This window comes from Dermacentor variabilis, chromosome 5 (assembly GCF_050947875.1).
Source record: "Dermacentor variabilis isolate Ectoservices chromosome 5, ASM5094787v1, whole genome shotgun sequence".
Taxonomy (NCBI): domain Eukaryota; kingdom Metazoa; phylum Arthropoda; class Arachnida; order Ixodida; family Ixodidae; genus Dermacentor; species Dermacentor variabilis.
The window spans coordinates 129,225,408-129,247,029 of NC_134572.1; the positions used below are offsets into that span (position 1 = coordinate 129,225,408).

The following is a 21,622-nucleotide window of genomic DNA, read 5'->3' on the forward strand; positions in this document are numbered from 1 at the left end:
GCCATAGCAACAGCCAATCAGAACAGTCAATCAGAAGGGGCCTTTTAGTATGCTGGCACGCTGAGCCAATAGGAGGGCCACGCGCATCGTGAGCTTCATCCACGGAGTAAGACATTTAGGAGGTGAAACTCCCGTCAGCGCGAGTGAGCGCGGGCGACCAGATAAAGTCACAATTGTTGTATGCGCCGACGGGGCCATATACAGTGGCGGCGCCATGCGGCACGTCATAGAAGCCGCGGCGGAAAAAAAATGCAGCACCCGGGCACCGGCGCGTTCTCAACGGCGGTAATTTCTTTCCAGGTCGCCAGCACGATAACGGCTCCGCAGGCTTGTGACCTTTTCTGGTCGCCGCAAACAGCGGAGTCTCCTCTCCTAAATGTTTCTTGCTCCGTGGCTTCATCAGACCGGCCCGCGATTGTTTTACGTTTGCGCTTTTTCTATGCGGCAATCGTTGGCGAGGATGCGAGAAACCGAAAGGCGGAACTTTGAGCTTTTGAACGATCTCGAGATGGCGGCACTCAGCAGCGGGAAACACGAGAAATAGCTCCGTGAACTCCGGTGTTTCTGCGTGATTTTGGGGTCGTTTCTCGCTGTCCGTACTGACGAAATAATTTTTTTCGGACACTTAAGGGTGCGTTTTTGGGCAAATTGTTGTGATACGGTGTACATTAAGCATTACAAATGCCGAAACAAGCAACTCCCAAAAATTGACTTTCTTTTTTTCGATTTTTGGTTTTTCTGACCTGTGTCCTCCCTTAAGGAACTTTTAGTGTAAGCAAGGAACGGCATTTACAGTACTGCGTACATGCCACACCGAAACTCTTCTCTACGTGAATTTCCAGTTTGCTAACCTTAAGTCCACACTTTCCTATTAAACTAGACAACAGCAATGCGCTTCAGGGCACCTTAACAACGATTGCAAACACAGGAGCAACTGCAGTCAGTCGAAATGCAAATACCCCATTTGAATACACATTTCTGCATCAAGACACTTTTTGGCTTCAAATGCAAGCTGATATAGGAAAAAAAAAACAAATATATATATATATATATATATATATATATATATATATATATATATATATGGGCATGCATGTGCCAATGAGCACAGTGGTCACAGCTGACTGAGACAATCGTAGTGTGTACAGCACGGGGCAGCAACACCAGTGACCCCTCACCTTTTACAGGAATGGGCGCGACAATGGGCACCGTGGGCGAAGGAAGGGATCTGGCAGAGTCGTTGCTGTCCTCGTCGACGAGTTGCAGGCTACGGAACCGGAAGGGAGCCTCGAACATGGCACACTCTGGAGACGAGGCACCCACGATTGTGTCGGGACTGTCTGCCTCACTGCAAGCGCGGAGGGAGGACTTGATTAAGCTGCTGATGTGAACACGAAGTCTGCAGATGTCCAGCGTGGTAGCAGCATTCTGGTCCTTCGATGATGCACTGTGGCATACTGCCCAGTATACTGCTGCGTCTGGGCGACAACCATGCAAACTGAAAGCACACCTGTAGGCCCAGAGGTTATCACTTACAAGACGAATGATTTCTCCTGCAGTCAGAGTCCTACGGCCTCTTTAGAATCATGGGTTTAATTAAAGTGCGCTTGTTTAAATATAAAGCCAAGGTTTTCTTCCAAGTGAAAACCTGGTGCTTAGAAAACAGCCAAGAAGAAGAAAAGAACTCTCCTTCATAAGACTGCGTCCCAAAAATTCATGCCCAGGATACTTTGCATTGCAAGCTTCCCTTTCTCTTATTCAGTAAGCGTGCCTCCACTACACCATGTTTTGTAAAGTGGGTGCACCATGACAATGGCGAACCTGTTTCAACAGCTGGCTTTGATACGGTAACTCCTAAATACAGCTCAACTTGTACAAGAGCTGAGCTAACCTCTGTAACACCTCTGGTGTGACAAATGAAATGTGCTTATGCAAAGCCTAACTGGTAAGAAACAGCCATGTTTCACAATGCTTCCACGTAAGATGAAGGCAAACTGCAACTTACCGGCACCTATTGGAGTCCGCGCCACCGGAAGTTACTGAAAAAAAAAAAAAGGAAACAAGAGAGTACAGTTAGCGAGAATGTACACTTGGAGGGGATGGAATGGTCAAAACTGATCAGCTGACTTCAGCCAAATGGAAGCAGCACTACCTCTGGTATGCATGGAGAACTCCTGGTTGTAGAAGCCCCTGAGCGGGGTCGGGGAGGGTGTGACGGCAGAGGAAGGGGCCGAGGGAGGGGGGGCCCGATCACCAAAGGGCAATACAGAGTACGGGTCCGGCTGGCCCGGCAGGAATGCTCGGCCGTAGCTGCCCTTCAGCACAGGCTCTGCGCACACCACACATGGGCAACAGCTGTCAATCCGGCAAGACACAAACTGTTTCATCATGCCTCAATGTGAAACAAAACCTTAATGGTGAAACGAGAAATGAAATTCATTTCATACTTTTTACCGATCCCAGCATAGTGCAGGATGTAGAAGTGATAGGTAGGGTAAAGTGCAGTGTCGCTTGGATCATAGGTTAGTGAGGGCTAGGATTCACTTCAATTTGAACAGAGAAAGAGTAAAATTGGTGAAGAAGAAACAAGTAAACTTCGAGGCAGTAAGGGTAAAAGCAGAAGAATTTAGGCTGGTACTTGCAAATAAATATGCAGCCTTAGAACAGAGAGATGATGATGACATAGAGGTAATGAATGAAACCGTAACGAGGCTGGCTTCAGAGGCAGCAATTGAAGTGGGAAGCAAGGCATCAAGGCAACCAGTAGGCAAGCTCTTCCAAGTAACAAAGGACCTAATAAAGAAACGACAACATATGAAAGTGTCCATCACAAGAGATAAGATAGAGTTCGCAGAACTGTAAAAACTGATCAACAAGACGAAAATAAGTGATGTTCGAAATTATAACGTGAGAAAGACTGAAGAAGCCATAAAAAATGAACGCAGCCTGAAATCAGTGAGAAGGAAACTTGGCATCGGACAAACCAAGATGTATGCAGTGAAAGATAAGCAGGGTAATATCATCAGCGATCTCGGAGGCATAGTAACAGCAGCGAAAGAATTCTATACTAATCTGTACAGTTCCCAGAGGAGCCACAATATTTTCATTCGAAGCAGCAATGAATAGGTTGCAGAGACTCCTTCTGTAAGTAGCGAGGAGGTTAAAAGGGCCTTGCAAGACATGGAAAAGGGAAAAGTGGCAGGAGAAGATGGAATAACAGTCGGTTTAATCAAAGATGGAGGAGACATAATGCTTGGAAAACTGGCGGCTCTCTATACGAAGTGTCTATAGACTTCAGGGGTCCCAGAAAACTGGAAGAATGCAAACATTATACTAATCCACAAAAAGGGAGTCATTAAAGAACTGGAAAAATTATAGGCACATTAGCTTAGTCCCAACATTATATAAAATATTCACCAAGATAATTACCAATAGTATAAGCGTATCACTCGACTTTAGTCAACCAAGGGAACATGCTGGCTTCAGCAAGGGATGCTCTACAATGGATCACATCCAGGTCATTAATCAGGTAATCGAGAAATCCGCAGAGTACAACCAGCCTCTCTATATGGCTTTCATAGATTACGAAAAGGCATTTGCTTCAGTAGATATACCAGCAGTCATAGAAGCATAACGTAATCAACGAGTACATGCCGCTTACGTAAATATCTTGGAAAATATATACAGAGATTCCACAGCTACCTTTATTCTACACAAGAAAAGTAGGAAGACACCTACAAAGAAAGGGATCAGACATGGAGACACAACACAATCTCTCCAATGCTATTCACTGCGTGCTTCGAAGAAGTATTCAAGCTATTAAACTGGAAAGGCTTAGGAGTAAGGATCAATGGTGAATATCTCAGCAAACGTCGGTTTGCAGATGACCTTGTCCTGTTCAGCAACACTGGAGATGAGTTACAACAGTTGATTGAGGACCTTAACAGAGTGTGTAAGAGTGGGGTTGAAGATTAATATGGAGAAGACAAAGATAATGATGAATAGCCAGGCAAGGGAACGAGCGTTCAGGATTGCCAGTCAGCCTCTATAGTCTGTGAAGGAGTATGTTTACCTAGGTCAACTACTCCCAGGGAACCCTGATCACGGGAAGGAAATTCATAGAAGAATAAAGATGGGTTGAAGAGAATACGGGAGACATTGTCAGCTCCTGACTGGAAGCTTACCGTTATCATTGAAAAGAAAGGTGCACAATCAGTGCATTTTACTGGTGCTGACATACGAGGCAGAAACTTGGACACTGACAAAGAAGCTTGAGAACAAATTAGGGAACGCGCAAAGACCAATTAAACGAAGAATGCTAGGCATAATGTTGAGAAACAGAAAGAGAGCGGTTTGGACCAGAGACCAAATGGGTATAGCCGATATTTCAATTACTAAGAGAAAAAAATGGAGCTGGGCAGGTTAGATAACCGGTGGACTACTAGGGTTACAGATTGGGTGCCAAGAGAAGGGAAGCGCAGTCAAAGATGGCAAAAGACTACCGTATTTACACGACTGTAGGTCGACCTATTTTTTTTTAACTTGAAAATCTAAAATCAGGGGGGGGGGGGGGGGGGGGGGTCGACTTACAATCGAAACCAAAACATGGCACAGCCAAAAAAGCGAGACCAACGAGATATCAGGGGAGCTACAACGTAGTTACAATTTTATGTTTGCTGTATGGCCCTACCCGTAGCTTTTCGCTATCCCACGCGTTTTACAGTGCACACAACACTAGTGGGAGGGTGTCGATAGTTGATAGAAGTGCCGCTGTTCCATTCGCAGGGTGGCACCCTCAGAACGGCGACGGTTGCGGGGAGTATCGACAGTTCACGGAAGAGTAGACACCGCTCACGTGTTTCTCTTTCCCTGTAACTCTTGGTTTGACGTGTTCGACTTGACTGCCGGCTACATGCTACTTCCATGCTTCCTCAGTCGCCATAAGTTCCCCAGGCCCACTAAACATTCAGCGCTCATTCACAGCAGTGTTCCAAGAGGGCTGCCATTCTTTACACCGAAGAAACAAATCCCTGCGCAGTGGGCCGCAAGTCCGATGTTTCTGAATGGGTGGTGTGAGAGTGGCGACTGCAGGGAAGCAAAATTTTCACCTGTGACGGTGAGTGAAGAATTTCCTACGGGCTTACTGGAGCTGTAGGCCAAGCTTGCGACGTACGTCGCTGAAATGTGTGATCGGTCCCTGCCAGTGAAGTGAGACATGGTCATGAAGCAAGCCCGGACCTTCGCCTTTTAAAGACTTGCTCCGCCATGAGTACAACGAGTGGCTGGCGGCAGAAGGCCACGAACTTACGCCAACCAGACCTGTCAAGAGAGTCTCCCTGACGACTGCGTGTGGTTGGGTGCATTCGGCATGGGCTGCTGTTCCACAAGATGTCGTGGCGTGCTCGTTTGCCAAATGTAGAATTGCGCTGAACGACGATGTGCTGTGGGACCGTAGCAGCGATGACGGTGGCAGCACTAGTGAGGACGACGGCACAAGTGAAGACGAGTAGTCCAGTGATCATACCAGCTATCAATAAAATTTCATTATCGAATGCACCCTTGGGTATGCTCTTCTTCTTTTCCCCCTGTCACACGTGATATGGGGGGGTCGACTTACATTTGAGTCGACTTACAATAGTGTAAATACCGTAGGTGGGGTGATGAAATTAGGAAATTCAGAGGTGCTAGTTGGAATCGGTTGGCGCAGGACAAGGGTAATTGGAGATCGCAAGGAGAGGCTTTCGTCCTGAAGTGGACATAAATAGGCTTATGATGATGATGATGATTTGAAAATGTGCTACCTTTGTGTGCAATGTGCATTTACTCAGATGCTGAAATAAAAATTCCGATTCTAGGAGCCCCAATGGCTGCTACATACCTCCTAAAAGAGAACGAAGCCCAGAATTCATGTTCTTAAAAATTCAAAGCAAAAAAAAAAAAATAAGGTCATTTTTAATTGAATACTACAAGAAAAAATATTGAAATATTTACACTGTTAGACGGTCAGTAGCCACCAGGGATATAACCAGCCTGCCTACAGCTCCAACAAATACCATTTTAAAATAGTGTCATGATTTTTTGGTGTTTAAGACCTATGTCCCCCATTAAGCTTGAAGTGCTCTCCTTGAATCCCACTTACAGCTAACAAATCATTTGGTTACCACAGGCAAGAGGTAGTCAGCTTGCAATCAGGAGTAATTAAATTAAATTATGGGGTTCTACGTCCCAAAACCACAATATGATTACGAGGCACGCCGTAGTGGGCGACTCCGCAATAATCTGGACCACCTGGCTTGTTTTTAATGTGCACCCAATGCATGGTACAAGGGCTTTCTTGCATTTTGCCCCCATTGAAATGCCGCTGCCGTGGCTGGCATTTGATCCCGGCTCCTTGGGCTTAACAGCGCAATGCCGAAACTACTACACTACCACGGCAGGTGCAACAAGAAGTAACGCTGTTGAGAATGATGACCTTCAATGTTTACAATATGTGAGCTGTACCTCTGCTTGCTACTCACCCTAAAGAGAGAACTGCACAGGTGACTTTTTGTGGTCTTGTGCGAGACCACAAAAAGTCACAAAAAGAGCACAAATGAGCACCCAGTCAGGCTGAGAGCTCCAGCAGAGCACATTTATCAAGCAAGTGGCAGAAAGCCATGAAAAGATTCACAGCACCATTCATTGAAATGACTTTGGCGAGTTCATACAAATGACGACTTTGTCAGTGTGTGAAACTTGCGCGTTTTGCTGTTTAGCAAATGCCTGTGCATGAGCATAAGACAGCTTCCATATACACGCTTTAATTAAAAACACGAGGCCAATCATCCAGGCGAGATCAATGATCAAGCACTAACATGCCTGCATCCTGACTGTAAAGTGCGACAAGTGACCACAGCAATTCACAGTGCAAGGAAGTTTGCACTATCCAAACATAACTGCTCTAAAAAATAGCTCTAGAAAAAAAAACAATATGCTCAAAGTTAGTTGCAACTATGAATGAAGCTGCAAATGAACCTCAACATGAACTTTCCTAGATATGGCCAACCAATCATCATTTGTGTGCCTGTGTTCACTCATCATCACATCAGCTCACTGCTCTTCGTCTCCATGAGTGTCTGCAGCAGGTTGATAGGCAAGAACAATGCCACTTTAGATAGAAGACTACCGCTGCATATGCCTTGCATCTCGCATGGTCCGGAAATTTACAGGCACAACAAACAATACACTGCTACTTTTACCTTGCTAGCAAAATATATATATATATATATATATATAGCAGGAAGGATGCACCCACCACGAAGGTTGAGGTCCCCACGCCCGAAAACGGCGCCCACATTGAAGTTCGGCCGGATGTGCGGCTCCAGGATGCGCACGGGCGGCAGGGCTCTGATTCGCCCCATAAGGGCCTCCAGGTACACCTCATAGTCCTCGTCGGCACGCGAACCCTTGCGCGGCCGCTTGGCCCTGGCGGCCCCGCCTCCTCCGTGGGAAGAGGAGGGTGGGCGGGGCCCGTCGGGGCCTGCCCCCGTGGCCTCCGAACCAGAGGGGGCCGACGGGGGTGGCCGCGGCTTCTTGGGCCGCTTGCGTTGCTGCTGACGCCGCAAGGCCAGGTCCTCAGCTGACGGCGGAGGGGGCGTGGGCTCGCGCTCCAGCTGGGCCCGCCGGATGTCTGCACACGTGCCCATCTAATTGTCAAGAGACGCACTGCGCTGCTCCTACACTCCGTTTCACACTTGGCATGCGATGCTGCAGAGGCTAGAGCAACTTATTTATATTAGTGAGCTCTACATTATTATTATTAGTGAGCCGCACAACTTATTAGGATTAGTGAGCTCTACATGACAGTGAGAAATTGAAATGCGCTATGTAACATGGCACACTGTCCAGTTCATATATCATAGTCATTATATATGAAGCAATTGTCACAGAAGACATTAAAGGTCTGGACCTGCTAACCATGGAACAACCAAAGTGACATGCTTGTATGATGGCACTCACTGCACAGATTTCACAGCCTGCATTTGTGACCAAAACAGCCTGCCACATAATGCAAGCTCAAAGGCATTCAAACTACACACAGCCAGAGATTGCCAAACACTGCGACATCAAGAGGCAGTTTTAGGAGCTTGAAGCCAAAATGCAGCCGACCTCTCACTTCTACAGCAATTTCGTGCATCCCAGGTTTTTCTGCTGGCAAAAGCCCTTTACTTACTATTTTGTAAGTCTTATTATGGCAATGTAGCATAATATTAGTTTTCTGTACCTGTAAGTGTGACACTGAGAATGCTGCCAAAACACGTCATAAATGTGATGCCTATTTCTGGGACATTAGTTACCACAGAAATAACACTCGTTTGGCAATGAAATATAATTTCTAGAAGTACCTAATCATTACTTGTGCCATATAAAAGCACACTTGCAAAAGATGGTTTACTTTGGTACTTTGGTGTTTTAGGGCACTGTCTTATGAAAAGCTGCGGAAATCAATAAATGATAATTAATCTTTTACTGGATCATGCTGACCCGTGACAGCAGCTTTCACATGCCCTACTGTGACATGCAGTCAAGATAGCAAAAACTTAAGCCCGGGTGAGTAGGCAGTGGTGATCTATTTCAGTTCTTCTCACACAAAAAGTCAGATGAGCAATGTTTTTGTGCCCAGTTCAAATTTTGCTTGATTGACTGGCTGTGTGCAAAAGCGCAACAGTAAGTCAAGACAATAACAAAGTGACATGCACTTTACATACCCAAATATGTAAGTTTGCGAACTTTGGTTTCCTCAGGTTTGTCGCCACCTTCTGCAGGAGTCGTCATCACCGTCGTTCCCCCTGGGGTTTGGCCAGGAGCCACGGACACTGCTGGCTGCGAGGGCTGCGTTTCCGATGCAGACGCCGTCGTGGCCGGTGTTGTTGCTTCGGCATTCTCCGCTGTCTCTGCCAAAGCCGGCGCTGCCTGATCAGATGACGTGGAGCACCGGTCATTTGGGGGACTCGAAGGACGCGAGACTGGCTGTGGTACGGCCTGCGTCACAGCCTCCGAAGGACCATTCTCCGATTTTCTGCATCCTGGCTGGCTGGTGGGAGCAACCTTATGAAGCACAAAGTAATAAAACATAACACACACATTATGAATGTCTATTTGAAACAAGGATTCAATTAATCTCAAATAACAAGTCCACTTCACTGCACTGCGCACTTCCCTGGGGCAACGAAAAGATGCAGTGGTAGCACAAGTGGCAAAATTGTATGCTGCTATTTTTTCGCATTTCAACATGCATTCACTGGTTTTCTGTGGTGCCAACAACGAAGTGTCAGAGAAGAGGAGAGAGAGTTCATTTAGAAACATACTGTTACAAAAAATAACTTTCTAAAAAACCTTGGGGATACGCTTGATTCTTTTTTGGGTAGCTCACTTGAACATAACTTGCACCGTTCATGCCTCGGAGCTGACTGCTTCTTCAGTTTCTTACACTTAACTCTTCAGCAATCCACGGGCCTGTCTTTCCGTCGCATCCTTTGTAGCTCATAGATGTTGCACACGGCGAGTATCCCATTGTCTTGCCTGTGCTCTTATACGGCAACCGGCCGGTCTGAACAATGGTTCGAGGTGGCACAAGCGGACCGAGAACTCCAGGTGAGGCGCAGTTCTCGGAGTCCGTGCCAACGTTGACAGTGGTTGTCAGGGGAAGGACCAGGTGGCATGAGTGCGGCAGCGACGGAGGAAGAAAGACGCAAGTGGCACAAAGTGGGTGTGTTGTACGTGGTGTGCACGGAGGGAGAGCATGTGGACATAACGGGGAAAAGATTTGGGCAGTGCAAATGCAGTGCAAATAAAGCAAATGTTTACGACGAACGTGTCGGCTTGTCGTCGTTCATAACAACAGAAAGTGGAAGCAATAAATTTCTAAAAGGATGATGCCGCCCGACAATGACTGAGCTGATGGAATCGCATGCAGTGTGGATGGCGAGAAAGCGCGCGGCGTTTACTCTTAGGCTGCATATGTTTTAAGAAGGTTCTAGCTTGGAACAGAGGTAAGAAATGATAGTATTGCTGCTCTTAGTGTGGCCAACACAATGGAAGAAAAACGCCGAAGCGGTTGTCCCAGTGCTTCTGCACCTGAAGCTTATACCTCTGAAGGTAAGCATCAAACATTTTAAAGCGCTTTTATTTCTTGGTTTGCGAATGAACGAGTAGGTTATGTCTCAATCTTCGTCTTCATGGGATGTGCTCGATTTTTCGCCGGTTTAGAATTATCAAACATATGAAGTCGTCTTCGATTACACTTCTCAAATTTCTAATACAGTTGAACCTCGATATATCGAACAGCACGGTGATTGCGAAATAGTTCTATATAGCCAGAATTCCATGTATAAAATAACGTAAAAAACTTGTAAAGAACTTGTACAAATCAATCAATGAAACAATCGTGGCACAGTAAATACTCACTTGAAGCTTCTCACAAAGTATTTATTCTTTGGCTGAAAGTACTGCAGCATTGTAGCCTGCTTTTTATTGGTAGCCACATGCTTAACCAAGGAGTCCTCAAAGTAGTCTAAACAATCCACAAGCAATAGGCCGGTGCCTGCTACTGCTCCGCAGTAGCAGCATAGAAAGGCCAAACCAGCTACAGCCTCAGTTGAAGTTGGGAGCCGGGCAAAGTCAGCGCTTGCGGGATCAAACTCGGCAGCATTTTGTTTGGCCACTACATTCGCTGTGGCCTCCATGTCCCAAGCGCGACAAGCCCCCTCTATACCACACAACATCCTCAAACACCAAAGCGAGGAGCGGAGGTAATATGGATGCCCGCACCCAAATTTAAACAGTCAACAGGTGAGGAGTTGGCACAGACTTCAAACACACATGTACAAAAACCTACATACACTTAGCCATATTCACCACACACGATACACTGACGAATGCCTGTGGTGCGCTGACACCCCAACGTGACCACACGTGTCCAAACGTGTCCAAACAGACCGACACATATAAATTCCACACAACTAAAAACAAGATTTTAACAGGCAGTGGGAGGCGGGGCTTACGGACGAGGATCAGGATAGCCAACCGACCAAGCCCAGTGAGCCGCTCACGCCAGTGGAACCCTGGACTAGGGGCCCCAACCGCGGGACCTCAAATATTGTTTTATTCTACAAAGTTTCTCTCCCTCTGTCTCTACATCTGTCAATCAAAGCATTTTGAAACCCTGTCAATAACAAACAATAACAAAGTAGGCATCTGCCATGGAGTCTATGAGTGAGCCCAGCAAACGCACGCTGTCGTGCGTCTTTGTGGAAGCAAACCGCCATTCCTCACGAGGCGTAGCAGGCGCATAGCGCAGCACTAAGGAGGAGTCAGTACGGCAAATGCAATGCGCCGTTGACGTTGTTGAACTAGTTAAGCCGCCACTTGCATACGCCGCTATGTTCAAAGGATGCCCTCGATGTGTGCGGCTATAGTGCACAGCAGCCGGGAGCACCCATCGCGCCACCGCTATTTTCGAGGATGTTGCGGGAGAGCTCGCCACCTGTCAACAGAGCTTACGTGGTCTGGGGTGGCGGAGTTCGATAGATTCATTTTACGTCCGACCCCATCCGAAATAAAAAATAAAAATGCATGCGATTTTCCAGGTGATATAAAAAGTGTTCGATAAACACAATAATGTGATATAACTGTGTATGATATATTGAGGTTGAACTGCATAACTATGTACATAATGGTGAGATTGTAAAAAAAAAGTAATACAGTGAAACCTCGTTAAACCGTAGTTGGCCAGAGCTCGGGAAAGGTACGTACTAAACGGTAGTACTGTTTAACCGAATAGCATGAGATCGCCCACTTACCTGTCGAAAACGGAACTCAGAGAGTGCGATGAAAGGGGAAAAAACATGCAGTATTTATTCACTTCGCGCGACAAAAGCGTTATTTTCGTCTGATGCCGCGGCGGCCTAGCACGCCGACGACAGCGGCCTCAAACTTACTGAAGGTGCGTGCCAGCTTTTCAGCCAGCCCCCTCTTCTCGGCAAACACTCGCATGGCAGATTCCTCGTTGATGTTACGTATTCACCGTGCACGTGCGCAGTAGTGCTGCAGAAGTCCCGGGGGCGCCTTTTTCATTACGGGTGCCGGAGTTTGGAATAATTTTCATTTGGAATAGAGTTACGTTATCGCGCCCCTATTGTCGTCGCGACGATTGCATTCATGAGGCTGAAACGCGCAGCTTATGCCACTGTCGGGCCTGAATCGCCCGTGCTATCGCTTTCCGTGTCGTCCTCGTCACTGTCGCTAGTCGACACTTCGGCAACAACAGAGGCAACGATGGCGAAAAGTCGAACCTCGTAGCCGACATATCTTCGCGGTCGAAGCAGCGCTGCCGAGCAACTTCTTCGCATTCCAAATGCCACACTGTAGTCAACAGCAGATCCCTGTTGCGTGTCAGCGCCGACTTCTTCGTGTCACGTTCGATAGCACAGACGATGTCTAATTTTTCTTCTATGCTGAGCACCCGGCGTCTTTTTTATCCAAGCTTCGGAACGACGCGAGTCCTCGCTTGCACGACGCCATAACGCTCTCTGGCACCGCGTCGAAATGATGTTGATGTTGATGTGGCTTCACGCGCAAACGCACAGGGCGCTTGGAGGCCGTTGTTCCGATCTCTGAGGCATGCATTTCTGCCGGGCCGCCCGATGGAGACGGCGCAGCGCCGTATTTGCGCGACGAAAAGTTCAAACGCTACGTTTTAACCGATGCGTACGCAGTAAGCTGGTACGGTTTATGCGGATACGAAACACGTTATGTTCAATGGCCGCTGAGTCGGGGATTTGACTTTACTACTTCTAAAACGAAACTACTGTTTAAGCGGGTACTGTTTAACGAGGTTTTACTGTAAATGATTATTTTAATTTGTGAACCTGTTAACTACACTTAGTCGTAAAAATCCTGTCCACCAAACCATCTGCGCAAGAAATATTTGGGGAGCTAGTTTTAAGAACACAGTAGCAGGAAGTTTCTCCGTGCATTTATGTCCCATTTCAGGCATTTCAGGACGAAAACTGCCTGCATGTTCACCTGACCCAACGAATTGCCACAAGAAAACGCAGTCAAAACAACAGCAGATATTTAACGTGCAAGATCTTAGTGAAACAGATCATTGTGTCTTGAAACTACAGTGTAAATGTACCCAAGACGTTTCTATCATATGGTATAGCGAATGGTACACAACTTGGATGGCGTCAAAAAGAAAGTATGGAAAAAGGCTCAACTCACCAATGCAAAGAAGAAGATCAAAGGGTTCTAGAGAAGCACCGAAAACAGTCATTCATACCTGGGCATTCAACAGCCCTCAACACCTGCTGAACATTACATTGACGAGTTTTCAATGGGTAAGTACATAACTCTAATGAAGCAGTTTGAAGAAAAATATGAGAATGAAGAAGCACGACTGAGAAAAATACTAATTTGGACACTAGCTACTGTTTCACAGTCGTGTGAAAAAGGTATAAATTACTTTGGAGCGCTAGGGCGACAGGCATGCAAACCTATTCGTATCAGAGTAAAGGACGGCATTACTGGCATGCCTAAAAAAATATCAGGGCACCCTGTGAGCAAAGAAATCAAAATTTCAGTAAATAAGCTTAATGAAAACGACCCAGTTTCATACTGTGTGCCATAAAGAAAAGACATCACCCACGGTCAACAAAAGCAACTGCTTTTGCTACATTCACGAGAACTTTACGACAAGTGAAAGAAAGTTGCAATCTTAAATGCAGATTCTCTTGATTATCGGCTTTGCACCTCCCCCCCCCCCCCCCCCCAATGCGTTTTGGCTAAAGGAAGTGGCACTCACACAGTTTGCGTGTGCATGGTGCACTGGAACTTCAAACTCATGCTCAATGGCCCAGAAACAACAGAATAATTGTTTTCAACTGCATGCCACATCAAAAATGAAGACTGCCTGCGCAGCTGATGTCTTGTGTGCCCAAGCAGCGATGCCTTTCAGAGGATGCTGGAGAGTGTACCACCCCCAGATACAGATACGGTTGAATACCTCCATGTTCCACATTGGATCAGTGGTGTCCACTGCAGGCTCGAAACAATAATCTTAAAGGGCAACTTTGACGTTTTTGTAACCATATTAAGACACTGTCAATTTCAAATGACATCAACAGTCCTGTTACTCGTAGAGTGGTTTAATTTGCTTAGAAACTCGTAAATAATTTTGAATAACCAATAAACAAGGTGCCAAAGCAGAAACGAGCAGCTGCTTCATGTGACGTCACGATGAGTCTATGACGTCAGATCCTACACTACCGTAACGTAAACACACAGTACACGTGGCACTAACACTAAAAAAACGAAACTGATAATGTCTCCTGATGACACATGGAGCTTTTACACCTCTTTCAAACTAGACAGCAGTGATTTCAGCGATGATTTCAGTGACAGTATGACCACTGAAGGATTGCTGTTTGCTTTTGACCAGCCGCAACCACATGAGGCAGCTGACATGCCCAAGCTCAACACATTGTGCTGCGGCAAGAAAAGAGAAGCACCAGTTATCGCACCAGTCAAAACGATGATTGTCAGCCATCATCTCGTAGAAAAAGGAGCCAGCTTCATCGTTTCTAGGCGAAGTGACAGCGTAGTCTCTGACATCGCAAACACAGGGTAACCAGTAAAAAATCTTATATTTGTGGACATGAGTGGGGACATGCAACCAATCTTTAAAATTCCTTTTTTAGGAAAACTTAATTATTTGCAGCCATATCATTTGGCACAGACAATCAGACTACAAAAAAGGACGAATATTCAAAATTTTAATAAGGTCTGTGGACACTGAAATATCGGCAGAGTTGCCTTTTACCACACATCCAATCATTAAAATTCATTTTCAGGAAAACTAAGTGACCTGCAGCTATATCGTTTGGCACAGTTAATTAGGGCACAAAAGAGAACGTATATTCAAAATTCTAATAAGGTCAGTGGACATCGAAAAAACGCGGGAGTTGTTCTTTATGTCCTGCCAAATTTTCTGAGAAGTTTGTAGACATGCTACAAAAGTTCAAATTGCACCACTTTAGGAGCAAGCAGCAAGCTAAATATTTAAGAGAGCTCAAAATGATCCCATGGGATGATGAGTTGGTTCTTCAATTGGACTTCACAGAGAATATACCGTATTTACACGATTGTAAGTAGACCACTATTTCTAAATTTGAAAGTCCGAAGTTGGGGGGTCAACTTACAATTGAAACCAAAACATGGCCCCACCAAAAAAGCGAAACCAATGGGAGCTACAACGTATTTACAATTTTAGGTTTGCTCTATGGCCCTACCCGTATCTTTTCGCCATCCCGCGTGCTTGTTCGCTTTGGGGAAGGGTTTTTCAACATTTTTGAGAGTTCTACAGTGCATGCAACACTCATGGGGAGGGGGGTGTCGTTAGTGGATGGAAGCGCTGCTGTTCCCATTTGCGGCGGCACCCTAAGAACGGCGGCGCTTGCGGGGAGTATCGGTAGTTCATGGAAGAGCAGGCACCGCTCGCGAGTTTCTCTTTCTCTGTTGAAAGGCATTGGTTTAACGCGTTCCACTTGACTGCTGGCTACGTGGTACTTCTATGCTTCCCCAGTCGTAATGAGTACTCCAGGCGCACTAATCGTCCGGCACTCGTTCACAGCAGCGTTCAAGAGGGCTGCCATCTTTTATGCCGAAGAAACAAATCACTGCGCAGCAGGCCACAATTTCGATGTTTCTGAACGGGTGGTGCGAGAGTGGCGACTGCAGCGAAGCGAAATTTTCACCTGTGACGGCAAGTGAGAAATTTCCCACATGCCGAAGTCTGGACACTTTCCGGAGCTGTAGGCTAAGCTTGTGGCGTACGTCGTTGAAATGCGTGATCGGTCCCTGCCAGTGAAGTGTTACATGATCATGAAACAAGCCCGGACCTTCGCCTTAATTTTAAGGCCCTGCTCCGCCGTGAGTACAACGAGTGGCTGGCAGCAGAAAACAGCGAAATTACGCCAACCGGACCTGTCAAAAGAGCCTCCCTGACTCCTGCGTGTGGTTGGGTGCATTCGGCGTGGGCTGCTGTTCTGCAAGATGTCCTGGTGCGGTCGTTTGCCAAATTTGAAATTTCGCTGGACCCATTACGCTGTGGGACTACAGAAACGATGATGATGGCAGCACTAGTGAAGACGAGTAGACCAGTGACCATGTCAGCTACTAATAAATTTTCGTTATCGAATGCGCCCTCGGGTATGCTCTCTTTTTTTTTTCCAGGCACGCGATATGGGGGAGTCGACTTACATTCAAGTCAACTTACAGGCGTGTAAATATGGTAGCTCCATCGTGCAAGATGCTCTCCAATCCTACCACAGAGTAAGTACGCAAGCCACATTAAATCCCTTTGTCGCGTACCATCGCTTTAAGGAAACTGGTACCCTTCATGCAAAATCACTTGTTGTGATTTCGGACTGTCTCAAGTAAAACTGGTAAAGAGGCATTGGCATTGGTTTGACGCGTTCCACTTGACTGCCGGCTACGTGCTACTTCTATGCTTCCCCAGTCGCCATGAGTCCTCCAGGCCCACTAATCGTTCGGCACTCGTTCACAGCAGCGTTCAAGAGGGTTGCCATCCTTTATGCCGAAGAAACAAATCAGAAACGGGTGTGGTCCGAGAGTGGCGACTGCAGCGAAGTGAAATTTTCACCTGTGACGGCATGTGAGAAATTCCCCACGTGCCGAAGCCTAGACACTTTCCAGAGCTGTAGGCTAAGCTTGCGGCGTACGTCGCTGAAATGTGTGATCGGTCCCTGCCACTGAAGTGCGACATGGCCATGAAACAAGCCCAGACCTTCGCCTTAATTTTAAGGCCCTGCTCTGCTGTGAGTACAATGACGGTGACGAAAGTATGGCGTACACAACAGATGTCATTGACTCGTGGCAGCTGCTCTGCGATCAGGGAGGTGCTCCAAGCGACGTGACATTCGAGGACTTTGTCTTCAGCGATGCTTGCGCTGTGACAACTGAAGAGCCGGACGATGACGCAATAATCCAGAGCGTCACAGAAGCAGAAATGCAGGACGACGACTCGGACGAAGAACTCCAGGCGGCAAGCAGCATAGCTACACCGAAGCAAGTCATGGATGCGCTGGATCTCTTACGCACGTATGCGGGTGCGCACTCACAAGAGCAAGCCTTAGCAGCCCTGTCAACCTACGAGCGCCTTATAACCCCGACGTTTATTAAAGAGCAGCAGATGAAGCTGACGGAGTTATTCGCTTCCACCTGAGTTGCATAGAATTGCTCTGCGGGAAGTTAAATAAAATATTCCAGCGTTCAAGAATCAACGTCGTCATTGCTTTACTGAGAGCGGTATCATCCGATGGCTGCGAGCGTTAAGCGCTCTAATGGTAAGTGGTGGCCTCATGAATCCACCAAGTTAATACTACTTCCAATTTTCTTCCAAATAATACTCACGTTGATAGCTCTGGTATGTGCATAATTTTTTTTTTTTTCGCCACGGGTTGCCATGTCTTTGTGAAAGGATTTTTTTTTTTTAGTCATGACAAATAAGATGATGATGGCACTGATGGCCACATCTAGTGGCAGCTATGAGCACTAGGCGCAGCGCTTGCTGCAGACCTGCTCTTCACCATATGCGTAATGGAGAAAAATGCGTTCGTACCTGCTGGCTATCGGGCATCACACTCTTGGTTGTGTTATTAGTTCCGGGGTTTATTGGTTATCTTTGTAATTTTGCTATCTACAAGGTGCCATACGCCAGGAGTGTTCCAAGAACCTGCATCTTTATTTGGACTGCTGAAACATGCGAACCTCGACTTAACGAAACTCGCGATTTAACGAAATTTTCGGCTGCAAATTGGACTTCGTTATATCGAGGTTCGACTGTATATATATATATTTTTTTTTTCACCAGAGAAGTGCGTGACACATTGAAGCGGACTTACGTGCCGGCGCCAAGGGATGTGGTGGATACTCAACATAAAAATTTGCGCTGATAAAGCTTTCAGAAATAAATATCTTGTGTATACCCTTTCAAAGGGATTCAAGCATGCATTTTTACTGGGACGGCATCAGCAATCTACATGTGCCAGAATGTAAGGCAGTTCACACATTTAGTTTATGTTAGTGCCTCTACCACTTTGAAACCACTCGCCCATCGACTTCAATACGTTCTTGCAACCCTACCAGCTAAATATCCAGCCAAGTGATGCAGCAGTATTGTGTCTGTAAAATTTGTACAATATTTAAAGCTTGTCAAAATTGGTGCAGAGTTGCCGTATTGCTTCACCACAAAGCACATTCTGAGACAAAGTAGTGGCTGCCAATGGGGAGAATAAGAAGGCCCAATTCCTTTTCTAGCAAACAGCAGAATTTTTAAGGTCCTCGTGTAGAATTGTATTTTTGCGCGTTTTTTGACAACCTAGGTTTCGTCCACTACCGCAACATTCAAATCACTAAGAGACATGCCACATCATTTTCCATGCATCGTTTTTATATAAGCAGTATGCTGTTGCTCATGTAGCGTCAAGAAATATGCTTCCTGCTGCCGATTGATGACGTGCTTGACGCAGCAAGACAGAAAAAAAATATATTCTTGCAGAAATACTTTACAAGGGCAAATAGTCCACCAAAATGATTGACCACATTTTTTTGGAATAGAATCGAAGAGGCTTGAGCACGCTGTATGGGACATTTGGCGTGGAATGACCCTGCGTTCAAGTGCAGTGCGACTGAGTCAGCGCAGATCAGCAAGCTTATCATTGCTGCAACAAGTGCCGCATCTACTTCCGGAGCATTGATGCATGCTTTCACAGCAAAAAAAAATAATAATAAGAAGAAGAAGAAATGCATTCCATTCAGTGCCCCTTGACGCAATGCTATGAAAACGTGCTCTTCTCACAAGTAGACCCATGATGCAATTACAGCCACGCTACTGATACCCTAAAGTGATTGGCGCAAATGCATCAGTGTTTAAGCATTTCGCAATTGCAAAGATGTCGAAATCAGAACTGTGATCCACAAATTACCATAAACATTAATTAGCCAAAACCAAGAACCACACCTCTTCTCCGAACAGTTAGCTCCACATTAGCTGTTGCCACAGCGCATGCGCACAAGGGCGCAGTAAGTGAGCAATTTTTCACTTGGCGAAGGTACAAATGCAGCATGCTCTCGTCCGTGCACCCAAACTTTAGGCCAGAATACTGCTAGCTTGTCAAGCTAGCGCACAATGCACTTTGGTCAAGCGCCTTTGGCATGAGATAGGACATGTATTCCCACACCGATCACAGCTGGTGAGGCAGATTGCACCAGCCACTAGACTATATGAGCGTCCACTTTGCACTGGCGATGTGGGACTATGCTGAGCATGGTGTGCATCTGAGCTAAGCAGGAGCATAAGCTGCTCTTCTCATACACTCTACTCGTACACTAGCTGCGCTAGGGCTTTGTCAAGGCCAGCCACTGAGCAGAGATCGCCGAGGCCATCACACCTTATCCGCCACCGCACACTCAAGAATGACAGTGTGCATGCGCACTCAGAAGCACTTCTCAGACCAAGCTCTCCTTTTCTTCAATACTTTTTTTTTTCAATATCTCGATTCCCTACTCAATCTAAAAAAAAAAAAAAAAAAGAATGCATGCAGGTCACTGTGACTTGTTTGACGATCCACACCACGCGCTCATTCACACTGCATGAGAAGTTTTGCAGGGAAGTGCACATCTTCCATATGTAACAAAATCACATGTGCAAAAAGGGCAGACAATTAGTTGCTTTGCAGCAACTGCAATGTTGCACATGCAAACCTGCAAGAGAAATTGAACTACGTGAAACAGGCTCATACAGTATATAAATGCTGGCCCTAGGTACCTCAGGGAGGTCTCCGGCAAGCGGCTTGTGTGTTTCAGCTGAGGGACAGTTCTGCAGCAGCTGCTTGAGGAGGACATTCTGCTTGCCTCCAGTGGACCCCTCAGGCTCTTCAACAGAACCCTCGCACGCTTTCACAATGGGGCTCTCCTCCACAGCAGCAGCTGCTGGTGATGCATCTGCACAATGTAGGAAGGGAAGTAAATATGTTGCTACACCGGTACGACATTTCTGAATTTTCATATTTGTTTTTCGGGGGGTGGGGGAGGGGGGGGCTTTAAATGGAAGGTCCTCCACCAAATCCTAGAAAAAAGCACTGAAAATTTTCAGAGCACCCTAAATAATTTACTATAATAGCTTTTCTACAAACCTGTTCCAATTTTGTTTCAATGGAGGCGTATATGTCATGATATCATGACGCAGAAGGTGGTCATATGGGAGCAGGATATCGTGATGTTTTGGCACTCACTCTGATTCGCTCGGCTGCCTGCTACAAGTAGGTTTAACTTTTTGTTACTTTTACATTACTTTTTAAAGGTTGCCTAAAGCACAAGCCCTTTGCAGGCTATATACACTCTTTGTTGGTTACGTACAAACTAACCATTATTTACTTTTATGTACAGCACACAAGCAGCAGCAAACTGAACAGGAGAGGCTGACAAGCAAAACATTGTTTTTAAGTCAAAGTGACTTATTCAGCAAATTTTCTATTGATTTCACCTGCTTCAGGAACTTGTATAAACTATAAACTTGCTTAAAGTAAGTATACCACTCTGGCGTCCTTTCACGATCAGAAGAATTTCAATGGTAGAATCTAATGTCGACAAGTGAAACTTTTTCATGAACAGAATTTATTTTTCGTAAAGCTTGATGCAGCAATTGTGACATCATAGAATGAGCCTCAATTCGTAAACATTAAAGTAAATTTGGGAGAGTTGGCAGGTATGGTTTTCATGGACTTCAGTCATTGTAACATTGTAAGTTTTATCCATACAAGTAAAACCATGTTTACAAAGACTTTACGAGTGTATAACACATTAGTTAGGGGTCTGTGAAGAAGTTTCACACAAACGCTTGTGGTTCTATAGTTTGAGGTGACAAGCCAGAAAGAGCCAGGTGCAATCAATAAATGCTCATGTTACGCATGTACCACAATTGTTAAAAGGTTACTGAGCGTGAATTAAAAAAAAATGCTCAGTTTCTTATCAGTCTTTAAAAAGAGACTAAGAAGGAAAATAAGTTGAGCCGTATTAGTAAATCACCTTTCCATCATAATACCAAAAGAGCCACTCTTACTGTGAGATGAGGCTTGGTAAGCCAGAAAACATACAGAAACAAAAGAATGGGTGGCGTTGTCTTAAAGGAGCCCCGAATTACTTTTTATTGAAGCGGAGAAAGGCATTTGAAGTGAAAATAGGCGATTTCAGAATACTTTGATGCAAAAAGTACTTCAATGCATTCAGCAGAAACGGAGATATTGGCAATAAACATGCCCTCCACTGTGTTCCCATTCCTTATTCAATGCCTTGCACTGTGAGTGGGGCGTGCCCACAACGCTCCGCCTTCTAAATGTCACCATGGCGCGCAGTTCAAATTTCGTTTTGGATGTTAATGTAGATGCCATGGCTTGTGCCTTTGGTGCCTATGATGCACTAAACATAAGCCAAACGCGAGTGTCCTCAGTGAGTTGCAGTGCGCTTAGCCAGTGGAATCGTGGCGGCAACCCGCGGCAGCCGC

At 45.9% G+C, this 21,622-nt stretch overlaps 1 protein-coding gene across 1 annotated transcript in view; it reads right to left on the reverse strand.

The window, feature by feature from the left end:
• The window catches only part of LOC142583153 (uncharacterized), a 249,991-nt gene that overhangs the window by 47,688 nt on the left and 180,681 nt on the right, over window positions 1-21,622 (reverse strand). The window contains exons 55-60 of the mRNA XM_075693498.1: window positions 19,889-20,064; window positions 8,748-9,087; window positions 7,295-7,669; window positions 2,153-2,329; window positions 2,006-2,039; window positions 1,179-1,348 (exon numbers count right to left, since the gene is read on the reverse strand). Of these exons, the coding sequence (XP_075549613.1) occupies window positions 1,179-1,348; window positions 2,006-2,039; window positions 2,153-2,329; window positions 7,295-7,669; window positions 8,748-9,087; window positions 19,889-20,064 (1,272 nt within the window). The remainder of the gene's footprint in view (window positions 1-1,178; window positions 1,349-2,005; window positions 2,040-2,152; window positions 2,330-7,294; window positions 7,670-8,747; window positions 9,088-19,888; window positions 20,065-21,622) is intronic.